This window comes from Amblyomma mixtum, chromosome 5 (assembly GCF_055824585.1).
Source record: "Amblyomma mixtum isolate Tamu chromosome 5, ASM5582458v1, whole genome shotgun sequence".
Lineage (NCBI taxonomy): Eukaryota > Metazoa > Arthropoda > Arachnida > Ixodida > Ixodidae > Amblyomma > Amblyomma mixtum.
Window position 1 is genome coordinate 54,548,570 of NC_143016.1, and position 14,164 is coordinate 54,562,733.

The 14,164-nt window shown below is 43.0% G+C and overlaps 1 protein-coding gene across 2 annotated transcripts in view; it reads right to left on the reverse strand.

Moving 5' to 3' along the window:
* PolA1 (DNA polymerase alpha catalytic subunit) overlaps window positions 1–14,164 on the reverse strand; it is a 75,900-nt gene that overhangs the window by 56,118 nt on the left and 5,618 nt on the right. For both annotated transcript variants that reach the window (XM_089544485.1, XM_089544484.1), the window contains exons 9-16: window positions 12,365–12,516; window positions 11,455–11,567; window positions 10,832–10,930; window positions 8,361–8,435; window positions 8,126–8,264; window positions 6,143–6,180; window positions 2,687–2,803; window positions 2,043–2,127 (exon numbers count right to left, since the gene is read on the reverse strand). In XM_089544485.1, coding sequence (XP_089400611.1) covers window positions 2,043–2,127; window positions 2,687–2,803; window positions 6,143–6,180; window positions 8,126–8,264; window positions 8,361–8,435; window positions 10,832–10,930; window positions 11,455–11,567; window positions 12,365–12,516 — 818 coding nt within the window. The remainder of the gene's footprint in view (window positions 1–2,042; window positions 2,128–2,686; window positions 2,804–6,142; window positions 6,181–8,125; window positions 8,265–8,360; window positions 8,436–10,831; window positions 10,931–11,454; window positions 11,568–12,364; window positions 12,517–14,164) is intronic.

Sequence of the window (14,164 nt, forward strand, 5' to 3'; positions counted from 1 at the left end):
TAGAGGTGGTTCAACAGCCGTGACGAGGGAGCTAAACAGCATTCCGGTCCAGGCGTTCCTGGAGGCGTACTCATTGGCAGCAGCGTGTAGGTGCGGAAGGGTGCTACCTTGAAAAATTGTAATTGTTGTACTATTCTCTTGAATAAATTTTGTTTAAAAAAATGAGTCCTACTACTTTCAGAACAGACCATGTATATCAGGTGTCCCAAATAAATGTAGCCAAGCTTTTTGGAGTGTCCTAGCCCCAGTGAAATCAACTGCGTTTTTGTTCATAGTCGCACAGCCTAGTCTGCAATATTTTGTTTTATTCTTCAAAGCTAATTAATTAGTTAAAGACTAATTAGCTACAGTTTTAATTATTGGCTTCATAAACAGAGCATCTATATAGAAATTGTAGATTGTCTCAAAAAACAACTAGCACAGCTGTTTCCATCAAGGTGTGATTGACACAGCTTTAATTATTGGCCTTCAAAGAAGGCTATCATGTGACCAACTGCTGGCTCTCATCTCTGCCCCAGTGTGAAAGCAAAGCCCCACCGGAGAGAGTACTCCAGGAAAATGTGGCTTTTATTCTCCGAGACGCATCTCAGGATGTTGAAATGCCATTGTTGTCATGTGGACGCTTTTTTTTTTACTTACTGTGCGAGTTACAGTTTAATGCTGGTAAAAAACTATTTTATGTAAGCGGTAGCTTGGTGCAAACATTTCTGCCAGCTGTTTTTGAAAACTATCTACAACTTCTGTATTAACATTTTGTTCCTTAAGCTAAAAATTAAAAAGTTAGCTAATTAATGTTTACTCATTAAAAACTTTGGAGAATGAAAAAAGCACTGCAGACTATGTGAGGCGACTCTCAACAGATCTCAGTTGGTTTCACTGGGCTAGGACACTCTCATGTTCTCAAACACATGGTTGCAGTTATCTGGGGCACCTGGTATATAAATAGAAGATAATGATACCACTTGTAAAGTTTCATACTGGTATGGTGGAAGAAAAAATTTACTTTGCGTAAATTGCGTAACCACTTAGGCCTTATTAATGCCAGTTTGGCTTAAATTGTGTAGTGTGCATATAATGACTGCTTGTCTCCAGATGTGATTGGCCTGCAAATAGAACATGAACAAAGAGTGCCTTGAACTGACTCTTGGCCCATTGGATGAAAGGAGACATACCAAAAAAAGACAGTTAGCTGGGCAAGCTGGCCAGAGTTCATAATTTATGGCAGCATGAAAGGACAAGAACAAATTCAAAACATACAAAACACAAGCACCAACTTTTTGACTAATTTTATTCACTCAAACAAAAAGTGGTCTATAGTGTTTTAAGAGGGGTGAGTAAAAATCAGCTGAGAGTCGGCACTTGTGCCATTCCTTTTATGTTTGTCCTTGTCTTTCCACAGTGCCATAAATTACAGACATGCCAATTTCCAGTCGTTCACTTATTCAAGGGCTTCCAGCACTTTCAGTTCTGCGCTTGTGCCTGCTTGCAGCAAGTTTCTCTACTACAGCTCGGTACGACAAATTATGGTTTGGAACAGTGCCAGTGATAAACATGTAAGCAACAGCACTCTGCAGGGAAAGAAATGAGACTGTGTTGCCTCCGAGGCAATGTTACCACATTGGCGACAAAGTTACCTGAAGATTCTTACTAAAATCCTGAAATGTTCATTTTGAAGTACTAGTGAGTTCAACATTGCAGCAGCAGGAGAAAAATCCTGAGCAGTGATATGCTGGTCAAACAATACCTTAAGATTATCCCAAGGACTTGTGCATATCCCATGCAGCAGTTTCACTAAACACAGCCAATGAAAAACCCAATAACATGCAATGGCAGTATAAGTACAATGTTTGCCAGAAAACAAACAAAACAAAAACACGCTGCAGCTTTCAGTCCTTTAGTACCACTATCCTCAAAATGAACTCAGTGAGAAAAAGCAGAGCTGCACACCAGTAGGTTCACTTTTATTACCAAATGAAGGCACCATTAAAATTTTAAGCTAAATGAACCTTCTATGAACAAACCAATTTAATCTTAAAGCTTACCACAAAAATGGGTTTGATAAGGAGGCTGAGGTGCCTGCCTATCGATGGGAAAAGCATGGTGAGCCAAGACAGACACAGCAACAATCTGAAATGAGAAAATGCTCGGTTTCTAGAACATGCTGAAATCTGAGCTAGAGTACAGATGCCACTTCTACCTTTTATCTTTTTCACCTTACTTTTTACTTTTTATGCTGGTTGAATGCTACACCTCACATGCGTGACATGGCATTTGGAACCTGGGTGTTTGTTTTCTCTAATGAGCTGGAGAAGCTGACAATGAGCCGAGTATGTGCATTCAATGCAGACAGAAAAGAAGACCATAGCCTCATTGCCGAGTAACTGATGTAGTAACTGATCCTTGCAGGCAGACAAGTCAGCTATTCAGTTATTACTGAACACCCCATGACCATTACCAACAATTCCTAAGCACAACAGTATAAAATGTAGTGGATCCATGGAGACTAGTCAAGGTTTTCCCATTGCTACACACAGAAATATACAAACCAGCTGCATGACTCATGTTGTTCTATCACTCTCCTCAGTATGCGCACAAATGAATGCCCAACTTGTACATCACAGTGACTCGAGCAGCTCAAAAAACCCGTCCGAGAAAAAAAATTGCAAGAGATGTGTAAAGAACCAACCTCGTTTTGACTCGCAATAGGATTGTGGACGGTTCTCACGCTCAGTGTTGCTACAACAAGGGGAGGTGGGGCCTCCGACTTTGCTACCACAGCATCCTCGGGCCTGTTCAGCACAACCTGAAATAAGAGCAGGAAAGGAAAAACACAGGATTCTAAATCCTGCAATCTCAGCTTGACAAAAGGCACCAAGGCTGATTTAAACTGACATGACCCGTCTCAAAGTCAGTGTGAGCACATAATAACAAAAATCACAATAGAGAGGTGCAGAGTAAAAGGGGTGACCAAAAGCCTCGACATCCAGAGCTTGAATAAATTGGGAGAAAAAAATGCTTAATTCTTAAAGGGACACTGAGGAGAAATTGAAGTTGGCTTGTATCGACAGAATACCAGCTCCTGATTACAAAAACGCCACTCATACTGACAACAAAGCTCTTGTAACGTAGAAAAGAGCAAGAACCAAAATACAGGTATCGCCACCAAAGGCCAAACTCGCAAGTACAAGCGTCATGACGTCATATAACAAAACAGTGTTGCTAGAACCAATGGTTCTAGCAACGCTAGGACACGAGAAGCACAAATCACTGAGGCGCAGCCAATGCATGCGCAAATCTCCTTGACGTCGCCAGATGGCGCCACGTGCCGGGCAGCTATGCGCTCGCCTGAAGCATCGGGACCAATCAGCGCCTGCTCCCCAGCGTTAGGCGGGCTCCCGGTATTCCGCTAGCGGTATCAAGGTACATGGTATGCTAAAGGTGTCTATTTGCGAGAACTTCGTTGACGACTTCGAGAACGAGATCCATCGTAACGCTCGCAAAACGCCGGTGCAAACGTAAGCGAAGCGACTGTAGCGACGGCCGCAATAGCCGATAGATGCGTTCAACGTGCGGCCGGCGGTAGCTTTCTTTTCGGCTGCTGCTAGGCCGCACTGCTGGCCGCCAGAAATCACGGAGTCTGCATCACGTCATGTCACGTCATGTTTCACGTCACTTAGTCCTCTGTCGTCATAGCCGAATCCCAAGTTTGAATCACAGCGGCGGGAAAAACCTTTTCAACTTCGAATCCAAATTTCTTAGAAATAAATGCATTTTTCGCTGCCGGCCAAGTGGCAAAAAAGCCATGACATGCCGAACTATCGGATTTCGCTATAAAATATATATTAATAGTGCTCTCCTCAGTGTCCCTTTAAAGCCAATTTTTTCAGCTATAAATGAGCCTGTTGCTGCCAAGAAACAACAGTATTAAAGCAGAGCCACAGGATAGATTTTTACCACGATCAAAAATCAGACGAAGTTGTCCTCAGCATCCCTTTCATGAGAGTGGCTCCCTTCTTTTTCTTCTGAGCATCTGATGGTTGCAGTCAGAAAAGATGTAAAACTGAAAGTTTATTCTGCTCCCTACTGGTTTCGGCTTCCTCCCCAGACATTTTAATACAAGCAGCAAACAGTCAGGAATTGACTGGTGGGCAAGCAGGTGCATAACTTCTTCTTCAAAAAAACAAAACAAAAAACAAAAAAAAAAACAAAAAAAAAACAAAAAACATGTCAACTTAGTGGAACTTAGTGAGAACTGCGACAATCAGCACAGAACAAACCAGCATACACAATACTTGCTTCGTGGATGAGAAAGGACAGATGAAACGAAACTAGGCAGACGAGATGCCATGCCTTATGTGTGTGAAGCGAGATGTTGTGCAAAAATGTGTGCAGACCCCCACGATGGGCACTCCCTGTACCGTCGAAAATCATTACAGACCACCATGTTCATTTCAGTACGTCCTTCACCCTGACTTGGCCAATTTTTTGATGTTATCCCTAACAATTCCCCAATTTCTGCAGGTGCACAAAATTTCCCTGACAATTCCAGGTTTTCCAGGTAGCTAGACACCTTATGAAAACAACTTCATGCATTAGTTACCATATTTACTAGCGTAATTTGCACCCTCAGATAATTTGCGCACCCTTAACTTATTACCTGGGGTTACAAAAAATTTTACTTGTATATTTTATGTTCTCAGCTGTGCCACACCACCAGCATGCATGCGGGTGTGTGCAAAACAGGACTGGCAGCGCGACTGCATCGCCATGTACAGCTGCGAACGGTGTGAGTGGAGAGAAGACACCCCCAGGCCGGCCAAAAAAGTTCAAATTGCGTGTTTACCCAGCTTGCCTGCGTTGGCGGTCGCTTTCTCGGATGAACAGTTGCAAAAGTAGACTTCAAGTAACCTCCGGCACATAATGAAATCTGAAGCTACCGAACTGTTTGCCGTCCGGTTTGGTGCTAGTCAGCCAGGTCGCATGCGAGGGCCTTTTATCTCGATCTTCACCTCACTGCTGGCGATTGTACCGTCGCGCATTTATTGCTTTGAGCTGCACTCACACCATCATGTCATCCACCAGGGAACTACATAACTTGCAGTGTTGCACGGAGGGGGGGGGGGGGGGGGGGGGGTCGGATGTGTTTGCGAAATCTCCACATAATTTGCGCAGCCTTTTTTTGAAGCCATAATTTAAAGAAAAAAGTGCACAAATTACAAGAGTAAATGTGGTGTTTGTTTCCAGCAAGAGAAGTTCAAAGCCCCTGCACCATTTTTAATGTGTGCGTTCATGTTTAGACACATCTTTTAATGAAGAACATGCCATCAATAGAGCTGTTGTAGTTCCCGCACTAACAACATGCTGGCAACATCATCCATGACATCATAGTAATGCTGGCAATGCTGGTTTACCGAACTCATGGGGTGCTGCTGACATACTTAGCTAACACGATGCAATGACAAGTGATGTACCATTACATAAAGTGACTAGGTCACAGTAGTTCTGTTGAAGCTGTCAGCTGTTTTCTCTCTTTGCACATTCTAAAAGCAATAAACAAGTGAATGGTCAGGTCTTTACTAAAGAGCACTAAAGTAGTTCATAATGCTTTTCCTCATGCACACACATACACGCATGTGAGTGTGCATACGTGTGTGTGTGTGTCCACATTAAAATCAAACAAAATTTTTCAGTTTAGGCACCATCCCTAAATAAGCAAGTGCGTCAAGTCTTTATGGTAGTGTCATTTCTTAAAAACCAAATTATCAGTACTGTGCATATCTAATCATTTATTGCAACTGTTAATGGATTTAGTGCAAGCTGCAAGCATCCAGTGACATCTATGGTGAACGACTGAAGTGCAATTCACAATAGAGAGGTGCCATTGCCCCATCCGAGTGGGGTTACATAAGGTTAGGTCAAACTGCTTTGTATTAACAGCTGGAGTAATTTATCCAGTTTATAGCGACGCCATGTGCTTGCAATGGCTCAGTGAAGAGAATGCAGCACAGAAACTTGATTTTAAATTTATGATCAAAGCACCAAACGAATTTTGGTTCATTACATAATGTGCACAACGCCATAGCACTAAACAAGATGGAGTTCACCTACCAAAGCTTGTTTAGGTGAAATGTTTGTGACTCACCTCAACTTTGCACCAGCTGACTGGTACGCTTGGAGAAGCTGAATGTTGCCAGAGAGAGAGAGAGAGAGAGAGAGAGAAAAAAAAACACAGCAGTAGCACCATGAGTGGCAACAATTGTGGGAAATACGTAAACAACAAAGCACTCTTAATGCAGCTATGCTACAATATAGATATGGTCTTCGTAACCAAATACCTGTTTTGAATGAACACGACAAGAAAGTTGCTGCACCAAGAGGTTGTCTAATTGTCTAAAACAATCGCATTTTCAAATTTTCCCCTTTTTCTCCTTCCTCTCATGAATTCTCCAGGTATCTCGGGACTCTTTTGTAGGAATGTGCGAATGGTGGTTCTTTGGTTCGAACCTAATCCGAAGCAAACCTGAACATTTTGAACACTTCTGCCACACAAAAAAGGTTGAACGGCACACTAGGCATTTTCAAATTATGTATTTTTTTAACACAGAAGGCCATTACGTGAAAAAGAGGGAATGCATTGAAGCTTTGTCAACTTTCTGCAAAAATGGCCACTGGAAATTGGGGGAGCTGGCCTACATGTGATGCCAACGTATCTGCCGAATGCGAGACCTAGGTAATGCTCTTAATTGTGATTGCGTCGCTGTGCAGCTGTTGCTTTAAAGGGGGGACATGGGTCTTAGAGCATTTTTTTTATTTACAGACCAAATGCAATGAAACTGCACAGACTTATTAAGTTTTTTCTGCTGATTTCAAATATGCAATTTGTTTAGTTCTAGACCAATTAGTTCCTGAGATATTAATATATATCATGCCATTGTCTGCTGAAACAATAGAAAATAAAAGGGCCACCAGAAATTTAATTTTAATGTGTGGGTAGATACTACAATGTGTGAGGAATGCAACGCAGGAAGCAGTTTTCATTTTTTTGTCCGTGTGGACAAATGGGCTTAATAGTTAAAGTTTTCAAGGGAGTTGACCAGACATACAGTGCCAGAAAACATGACACACATGAAACTAACTATTAAGCCCATTTGTCCACACGGACAAAAAACTGAAAACTGCTTCCAGCGTTGCATTCCTCACACATTGTAGTATCTACCCACACATTAAAATTAAATTTCTGGTGGCCCATTTATTTCTATTGTTTCAGCAGACAATGGCATGATATATATAATATCTAAGGAACTGATTGGCCTAGAAATAAACTAATTGCATATTTGAAATCAGCAGAAAAAACTGAATAAGTCTGTGTAGTTTCATTGCATTTGGTCTGTAAATAAAAAAAATGATCTAAGACCCATGTCCTTAAGTCGTGACTCCGTGACACCTGCTGGCGTATGCACTGCGCTACCAACGCCACCCTGCGTCAGGCATCAGAAAGGGGCACCCATCTTCATGTGTCTTGTGGAAGCTCCCTTTTGTGCTCACACCGTCATGCTTGTTTAGCGAATTTCACGCGGAGAAGAGCGGCTACAGCACTCGCAGTCAGCTCAGACTCGTTCCATGGAAGTCAAGGGAGCCATGCATCATCCAATTAGAGAGATTTAGCATAGTGCAATCCGCTTCCGCGCACAGATTACCTTGATGACGCCACAAGGCGCCAGGCACCGGCTAGCTAGTAGCCGCAGGCTGGCGGCAAACCCCAGAAAAAGAAACTATGCGGCCAGACTCTCTCCTGGCCTATCAACGAGAACCTGCCGACCATCAATACGCCTGCCTTTGCGCGCACATCAGAGAGGCTCAGGAGACATGCAATTCAACCTGCGGACGAATATCTGGACTATTGCCTGTTGAATATCTTCGTCTGAATTAACCGATGTGAGCCCTGCAGTGTGCGAATAAACAAGCTTCCGATGCCATAGACTTGCATGGGCATTTGGCGGAACTCTGGTGGCAGCCCAAATTGTCTGAATTTCCAAATTAACGAGGTTTTACTGGACATCCACAACCTGCCATAAATTAAACTTGCTGTCAATTCAACGACTGCAGGCACCAAAACACTGCTTACTTGGGTTCTTTAGCTCAAGCCAGCAGGGTCCCCTGAGCTTCTGGTTGATCAAAAGAGCTTCTAGACTTGATGTGTTCATCCCAAAGGCAGCACTGAAGGTCTTTCCACTGAGGTCGCTTGGCAGAGCAGGAAAGCGTGCCTTCACATGAAAAAGAGAGAGAGAGAGAGAATGAGAGCAAGTGAAAACAAGGCAATTCGCTTCCAGGGACCACTGCAGGTATAAGTCAATACTTACAGGATAAAGGATCTCAAGGTATCTGGCTTCTGCTGGCACTCCTTCTTTACCAAAAGCATAGAGTTTCGTGGTAACCTGCAGAAAAGGAAAAATTAACACTCAAATTTGGGACACAGGTTTTCTATAATTCGAAGATAAAAATGTCCAACAAGCACAGAATTTTTCATTGCTTTACTTTAATGCAACAGCGTTAAGGCTTCCAATCCACAGAAAATCTGATGGTGGTGGCGTCATCAACAGCGATGTGAGCGAAAAATCCCCAGAGAAGCAACCCAGGTGAGCCATCTTGGTCATGTGACCTTGTGGGGTCATTACAACCTGCCCACAGGTATGTGGACAAAGTGACCATTGTGGCAGGTAGCAGGTAAATTAATGAGTGGTTGCAAAAGGATGCTTGGGGGGAGCAGCCTGGGTTGCACAAACTCCACCAGTAGCAGCACCTGCCATCGCAGGGCAGTGGTGCATCGCTTAACCGCTGCATTACTGCGCCAGGAGTGGTATGACGTGTTGGCAATACATGTCGGCACTGACAACATTGCTGCAGAAACATAAAACTGGAGCATAGGCTGGCGGCGTACTTTTGGGTAAATTGGCACTGATGATAAAAAAGTTGAAGCCACTTATAACTGGCTCCCTGGGACAGTCAACACTTCAATCTCGCTTCCAAGTACATAGCAGTGATGTCCACGGGCAAAAAAAAGACTGCTCTTGCGCAATATTTCATGCTTAGCAATGCTAAATCGTTAGCCAATTTTTTTTTTTTTCAATGCTAAGAAAATATTTGATATTCTAAGGCATTTTTTTCCTCACATTCGTATTTGATTCGTACGTAGAAATTTCCCCAATGACGTGCTTGTTTTTTCTATCCATTCTAGTAATTACCACTGCCATGAAAAATGCAGCTATACTTCCCTTTGAGAGAACTGCATAAGTTCACGCCAGATGTTCTTTTCCTATGCTCACTGCCACTCACATCGTAGAAAGAAAGCAACAAATGACCTTCGGTCTTAGAAGAATAGAGAGCATTTAATAACAGCCTTGTATGGCCAAATATGAAAAATGAGGATTCCGATACCAGGAACAAGAAGCAAACAATAGAAAGAGCCTTCATTAAAAAAAATTGGGAGCAACAGTTAACCTCTGCCTTAAGGGTATGACGTGATAGCAGAATGGGCTAATTTCCATATATATGTAGACGGTAATTACCTACATTAAATTCATAGATCCCTGGGAGTCCCCATGCCCCTCCAAGCGCAGCGGTTCAGCCATTAAGCAACGCGCCACTAACCAGCAATGGAAGGTGCTCCAAGCGGTGGGCCTTGTGCGGCCCTGGTTGCTCTTCCCGAGTGGCCAATCATTACCACCTGTCACGGTGGGAAGTTTGCTCACAATCCAGTATGCACATTGTGATGACGCCGCAAGGTCGCGTGACCTAGGTGGCCCACCTGCCTCCTAGGTTGCTCTCTGGGCTCCCCCTGCCAGATTCATGCTCGTGATTTTTATGCGAAGCATACTACTTTAGCTACCACTTCAGCCCTTCACCGTGGTTATGCGCCTCCAAATCACGTGATACATGACGTCACACCACGTGACACGATGACGTCACGACAGTAGAGAAACGGGGGCCCACCTCGCGCCGTCACTGTGGTTGTGCGCCTCCAAATCACGTGATACATGGCGTCACACCACGTGACACGATGACGTCACGACAGTGGAGAAACGGGGGCCCACCTAGCGCCGTCGCTGTGGTTGTGCACCTCCAAATCACGTGATACATGACGTCACACCACGTGACACGATGACGTCACGACAGTGAAGAAATGGGGGCCCACCTCGCGCCGTCGCTGTGGTTGTGCGCCTCCAAATCACGTGATACATGACGTCACACCACGTCGCACGATGACGTCACGACAGTGGAGAAACGGGGGCCCACCTCGCGCCGTCGCTGTGGTTGTGCGCCTCCAAATCACGTGATACATGACGTCACACCACGTGATACATGACGTCACACCACGTGACACGATGACGTCACGACAGTAGAGAAACGGAGGCCCACCTCGCGCCGTCGCTGTGGTTGTGCGCCTCCAAATCACGTGATACATGACGTCACACCACGTGACACGATGACGTCACGACAGTGGAGAAACGGGGGCCCACCTAGCGCCGTCGCTGTGGTTGTGCGCCTCCAAATCATGTGATACATGATGTCACACCACGTGGCACGACGACGTCACGACAGTGGAGAAATGGGGGCCCACCTCGCGCCGTCGCTGTGGTTGTGCGCCTCCAAATTACGCGACACGATGATGCTTCGCATTCTCCAGGCTTAACCAAGTTAAGCCTCAGCCATTTTTTTGCTTACAACACCGACAACACCGATACCGGATTTCTGGTGAACGGGGCCTTAAACGCTATCGTTTTAAAAGCATTTGCAAGATTTGAGTCAGATTATAAAAGGCATTAGTGAATACCTTTGTCTTGAACTCTTCAATTCGATGCTTCTCAGCAATTTGTGTGAATTCATTGTAGACTGTCTTCATGATGGCCATTTCTTCTTCCTCATCAGATGCCTTGAAACAAGAAAGAGCAGCGCAGCAAATATAAGGAACAAAAAAAAAATTAAGCTGGCAAATTTGTGATGTGAGCTCACCAAAATGAAAAAGTATGTAAGAAATTCTGCATGCTACACAAAAACTGTAGCATTAGTTTGCATCAGTTTGCATACAATTTTCCAATGCACTTTAAGAAATTGAGATGATGAAGCATTTAAAGACTACCTGGCAATGGTCTTTACAAACCTGGTCTTTACCTAATCTTTACAAACAGAAAAAAGCGGGTCGGACCCGAAATGTATAAACTGATAGATATTGCTATGAGACATGATGATAGAACTTTAAATAGTAATTACTGAGGACAGAAAATGATAGTAAGGAAAAAAAATTATAGACTATCGACACTATTGATCTGAAAGAGTATTTGTTAGCATTAATCTCCCTCTCGGATGGAGCAGCCGCTGCCTAGCTCAGACCATGCAAGCGGGTGATGCAATCCAATGCCCCAACCCTTTCCTGTGCATGAGAGCAAAGGCACTCACAGACTCCCTGGGCAGCAAGAACAATCGTCTGGGAATGTTGCGAACCGTTACACAGCAACTAACATGAGCTTCAGAATTTGGAATCTTCACTTTTCCAAACATGTGAACTGTGCCTGCAAAAAGAAAGGGTTTTATTACGTAACATAGCAAGAAAAGGAGTGCGGGATTCCCATTACGTGCCCATCCATGTGAAGGATCTGCTATTAAAGTGCCTTCTATAGCAGCCAGACAATTCCTCCTGCCATAATATCAACACAGCAGTGTACTACCACCCTAGTGACTTATCTGTGTGCGCAAAAAAAAAAAAAAATTAAATGCGATGAAGAGAAAGAAAGTGAAGGGAAGAAAAAAACTGTGCTACTGATTCACTAGCCTTATTGTTCTTAAGCAGTGAAGGCCCTATTCCAGCACCTATTCGGACTGCAGAGAGAATGCAAGTAGCAGTTGTGATGCATAATGGGCAGCTGCAGCAAAATACTATGTGTTAAACGAGAGAGAAGCTCATGAAGGCTATTTAGATACCCTAGTCTCATTACTTACTTAAATGTCTCCTATTTGAGCTTCAACTAATTCTATTCTAATTAGCGCAGCCATGCACCTGGACAACAGTAGCAAAGCTTAATTAAGCTTGCTAATGGTACTTACTAAAGAAAAAAAAAGTGTGAAAGGCTAAAGAATAACGATAAAAAACAAAGGAGCAATCTTAGGCCTATAAGCATGCAAAGACTAGGGCCATTAAAAATTTATGTAACAGAAACTCTGAAAATAATGTGACAGCACAGTTTCGATGCAAGTGCACAACCAATTTCAAAACCTGCAATCTGTAAAGTACCCCAGTCTCAATACAAAGCCATAGAAACAATAACATCATGTGCAAAGTGCTAAGTGTTAAATGTTTTAATTGGCATACCAGGATTTTTGAAGTAGTCTTCGAAGGCGTCCAGCCAGAAGAATTTGATCACACTTTCACCGTTTTCATTTTGCACTGTTGGCAGATCATCTAAGGAAACGTCAGCAGTTGGCACAGCTTCCTCCACACGCACACCATTCCACTGAGGGAAGCTGAAAACAAGGCAGGCAGAATTAGCTTTAAGCATTTTCAGTTGATGACCACTTTTAACTCCCTGTCGCTCTTCAGAAACTTGTTTTTCTAGACATACTAAGTAAAAAAAAGTAAACAACAGAATTAAACTGGGCTGTGTGACAAAGGAAATGGTTTTTGTGGCGTGGCAATGACATCACAAGCATTACTGCTGATACTTTAGCGTGTACCTTGAATGGCTAAACTAGCAGCCATAGAGCAATGACGCCACACACTAAACCTTTCAAGTTGACTGTAAACAACCCTGATATTTTCATACAGCAAATGCCGAGCAAATAGCAGTGGGTGGGGAATGTTTCTTATGTAGCAAACACAGGGCTGCCTAGTGAAATCACGCTACCTACGGTCCCAAAGCGGGCAACTTTGAAATTGATGTGTGCGGAAATGAACTGCTGCACGGATATGAAATTTAGCATAAATGACCAAGCCAAAGACAAGTAGCTACAGTAAAGGTGTAGTGCACTTCGTACCATCATCACTTGCACACTGAGTGCACTTCAAAAAGTTGTATAAAAATTGTGGGGGGGTTGCAAATAATTATGGCATTAATATATGATAAAAAATTTATACTCACACAAACAAAATTACATATGCACTCATTGTCATGGATGTGTGTCCACCATGCTTTAAGTAGGCACGGTACAGAAGAATCTCAATGGTACTAATCTCATAGTCATGAATATTCGTATCAACCGAAATTCTTATTATCCAAAATGAACAAAATCTGTATGTAGAAGCGTGGGAAATGTATCCACTCAGATTTGTTTAGAGCTAACAAGATATATTTACAGTTGCAGGTCGCTGCTAACTGCTAGAGGGTGCAGTCGCTGCTCGTGCATCCAAATCATCTGTTGTGGTGCAGAAGAGTGTTCAAGATACCTGAAGTTCTGCCCATTGTACGTATAAGGCCCTTTGTTTTTGGGCAAAACCTGACTTTTCCTTGAAAATGAGCCTTCTAGAGGATGTTGAGTTTCCAGTTCACAAAGCTGAAGACACCGCAAGAAAATTTGTGGATATCCAGTGCTTATTCCAGAGGGGTGCCTGCAGTCAAATTTCTTATTAAAGCTCGTTTTCATGAGGCGGATCAAATTGAAGATAATGTCGAAAAGGGTGATTTAGATGCATGAGGAAAAACATGGCTACCGATAAAAAGACTTATCGGAGTCACTCTATGAAGTGCTACACATGTAATGACACGCTGATACAAGAAAGAACCTTGCGCATTTAAAATTGTAGCTGTGATGTTAACGTTTTTGCACTGTACAAATCCAGGCAGGCCAATCTTGCTCAGATGTGGGACTACTCCATAGGTGATTGGTAACGTATGCAATGAAAATATTTCTAACAGATTAGGAAAGAAAAAAACGTAATTGGTTAACAATTTTTTGCTGGAACTCGCAATTTCTATGTTGTTTGTGAAATAATAAGCAAAAATATGGCATTTTATGTCTTGGCAGAAAACGAAACTGCTATAGTAAATTGCCTTGTGCTGTAAAAAATTTCCCGAAAAAAAAAAAAAAAACCCTGAAAAAAACCCCCCGAAATACAAGAATTTCATCCCGAATAACCCAATTCTCACCAGAATTAGAGCTCAAAAAATATTGTTAG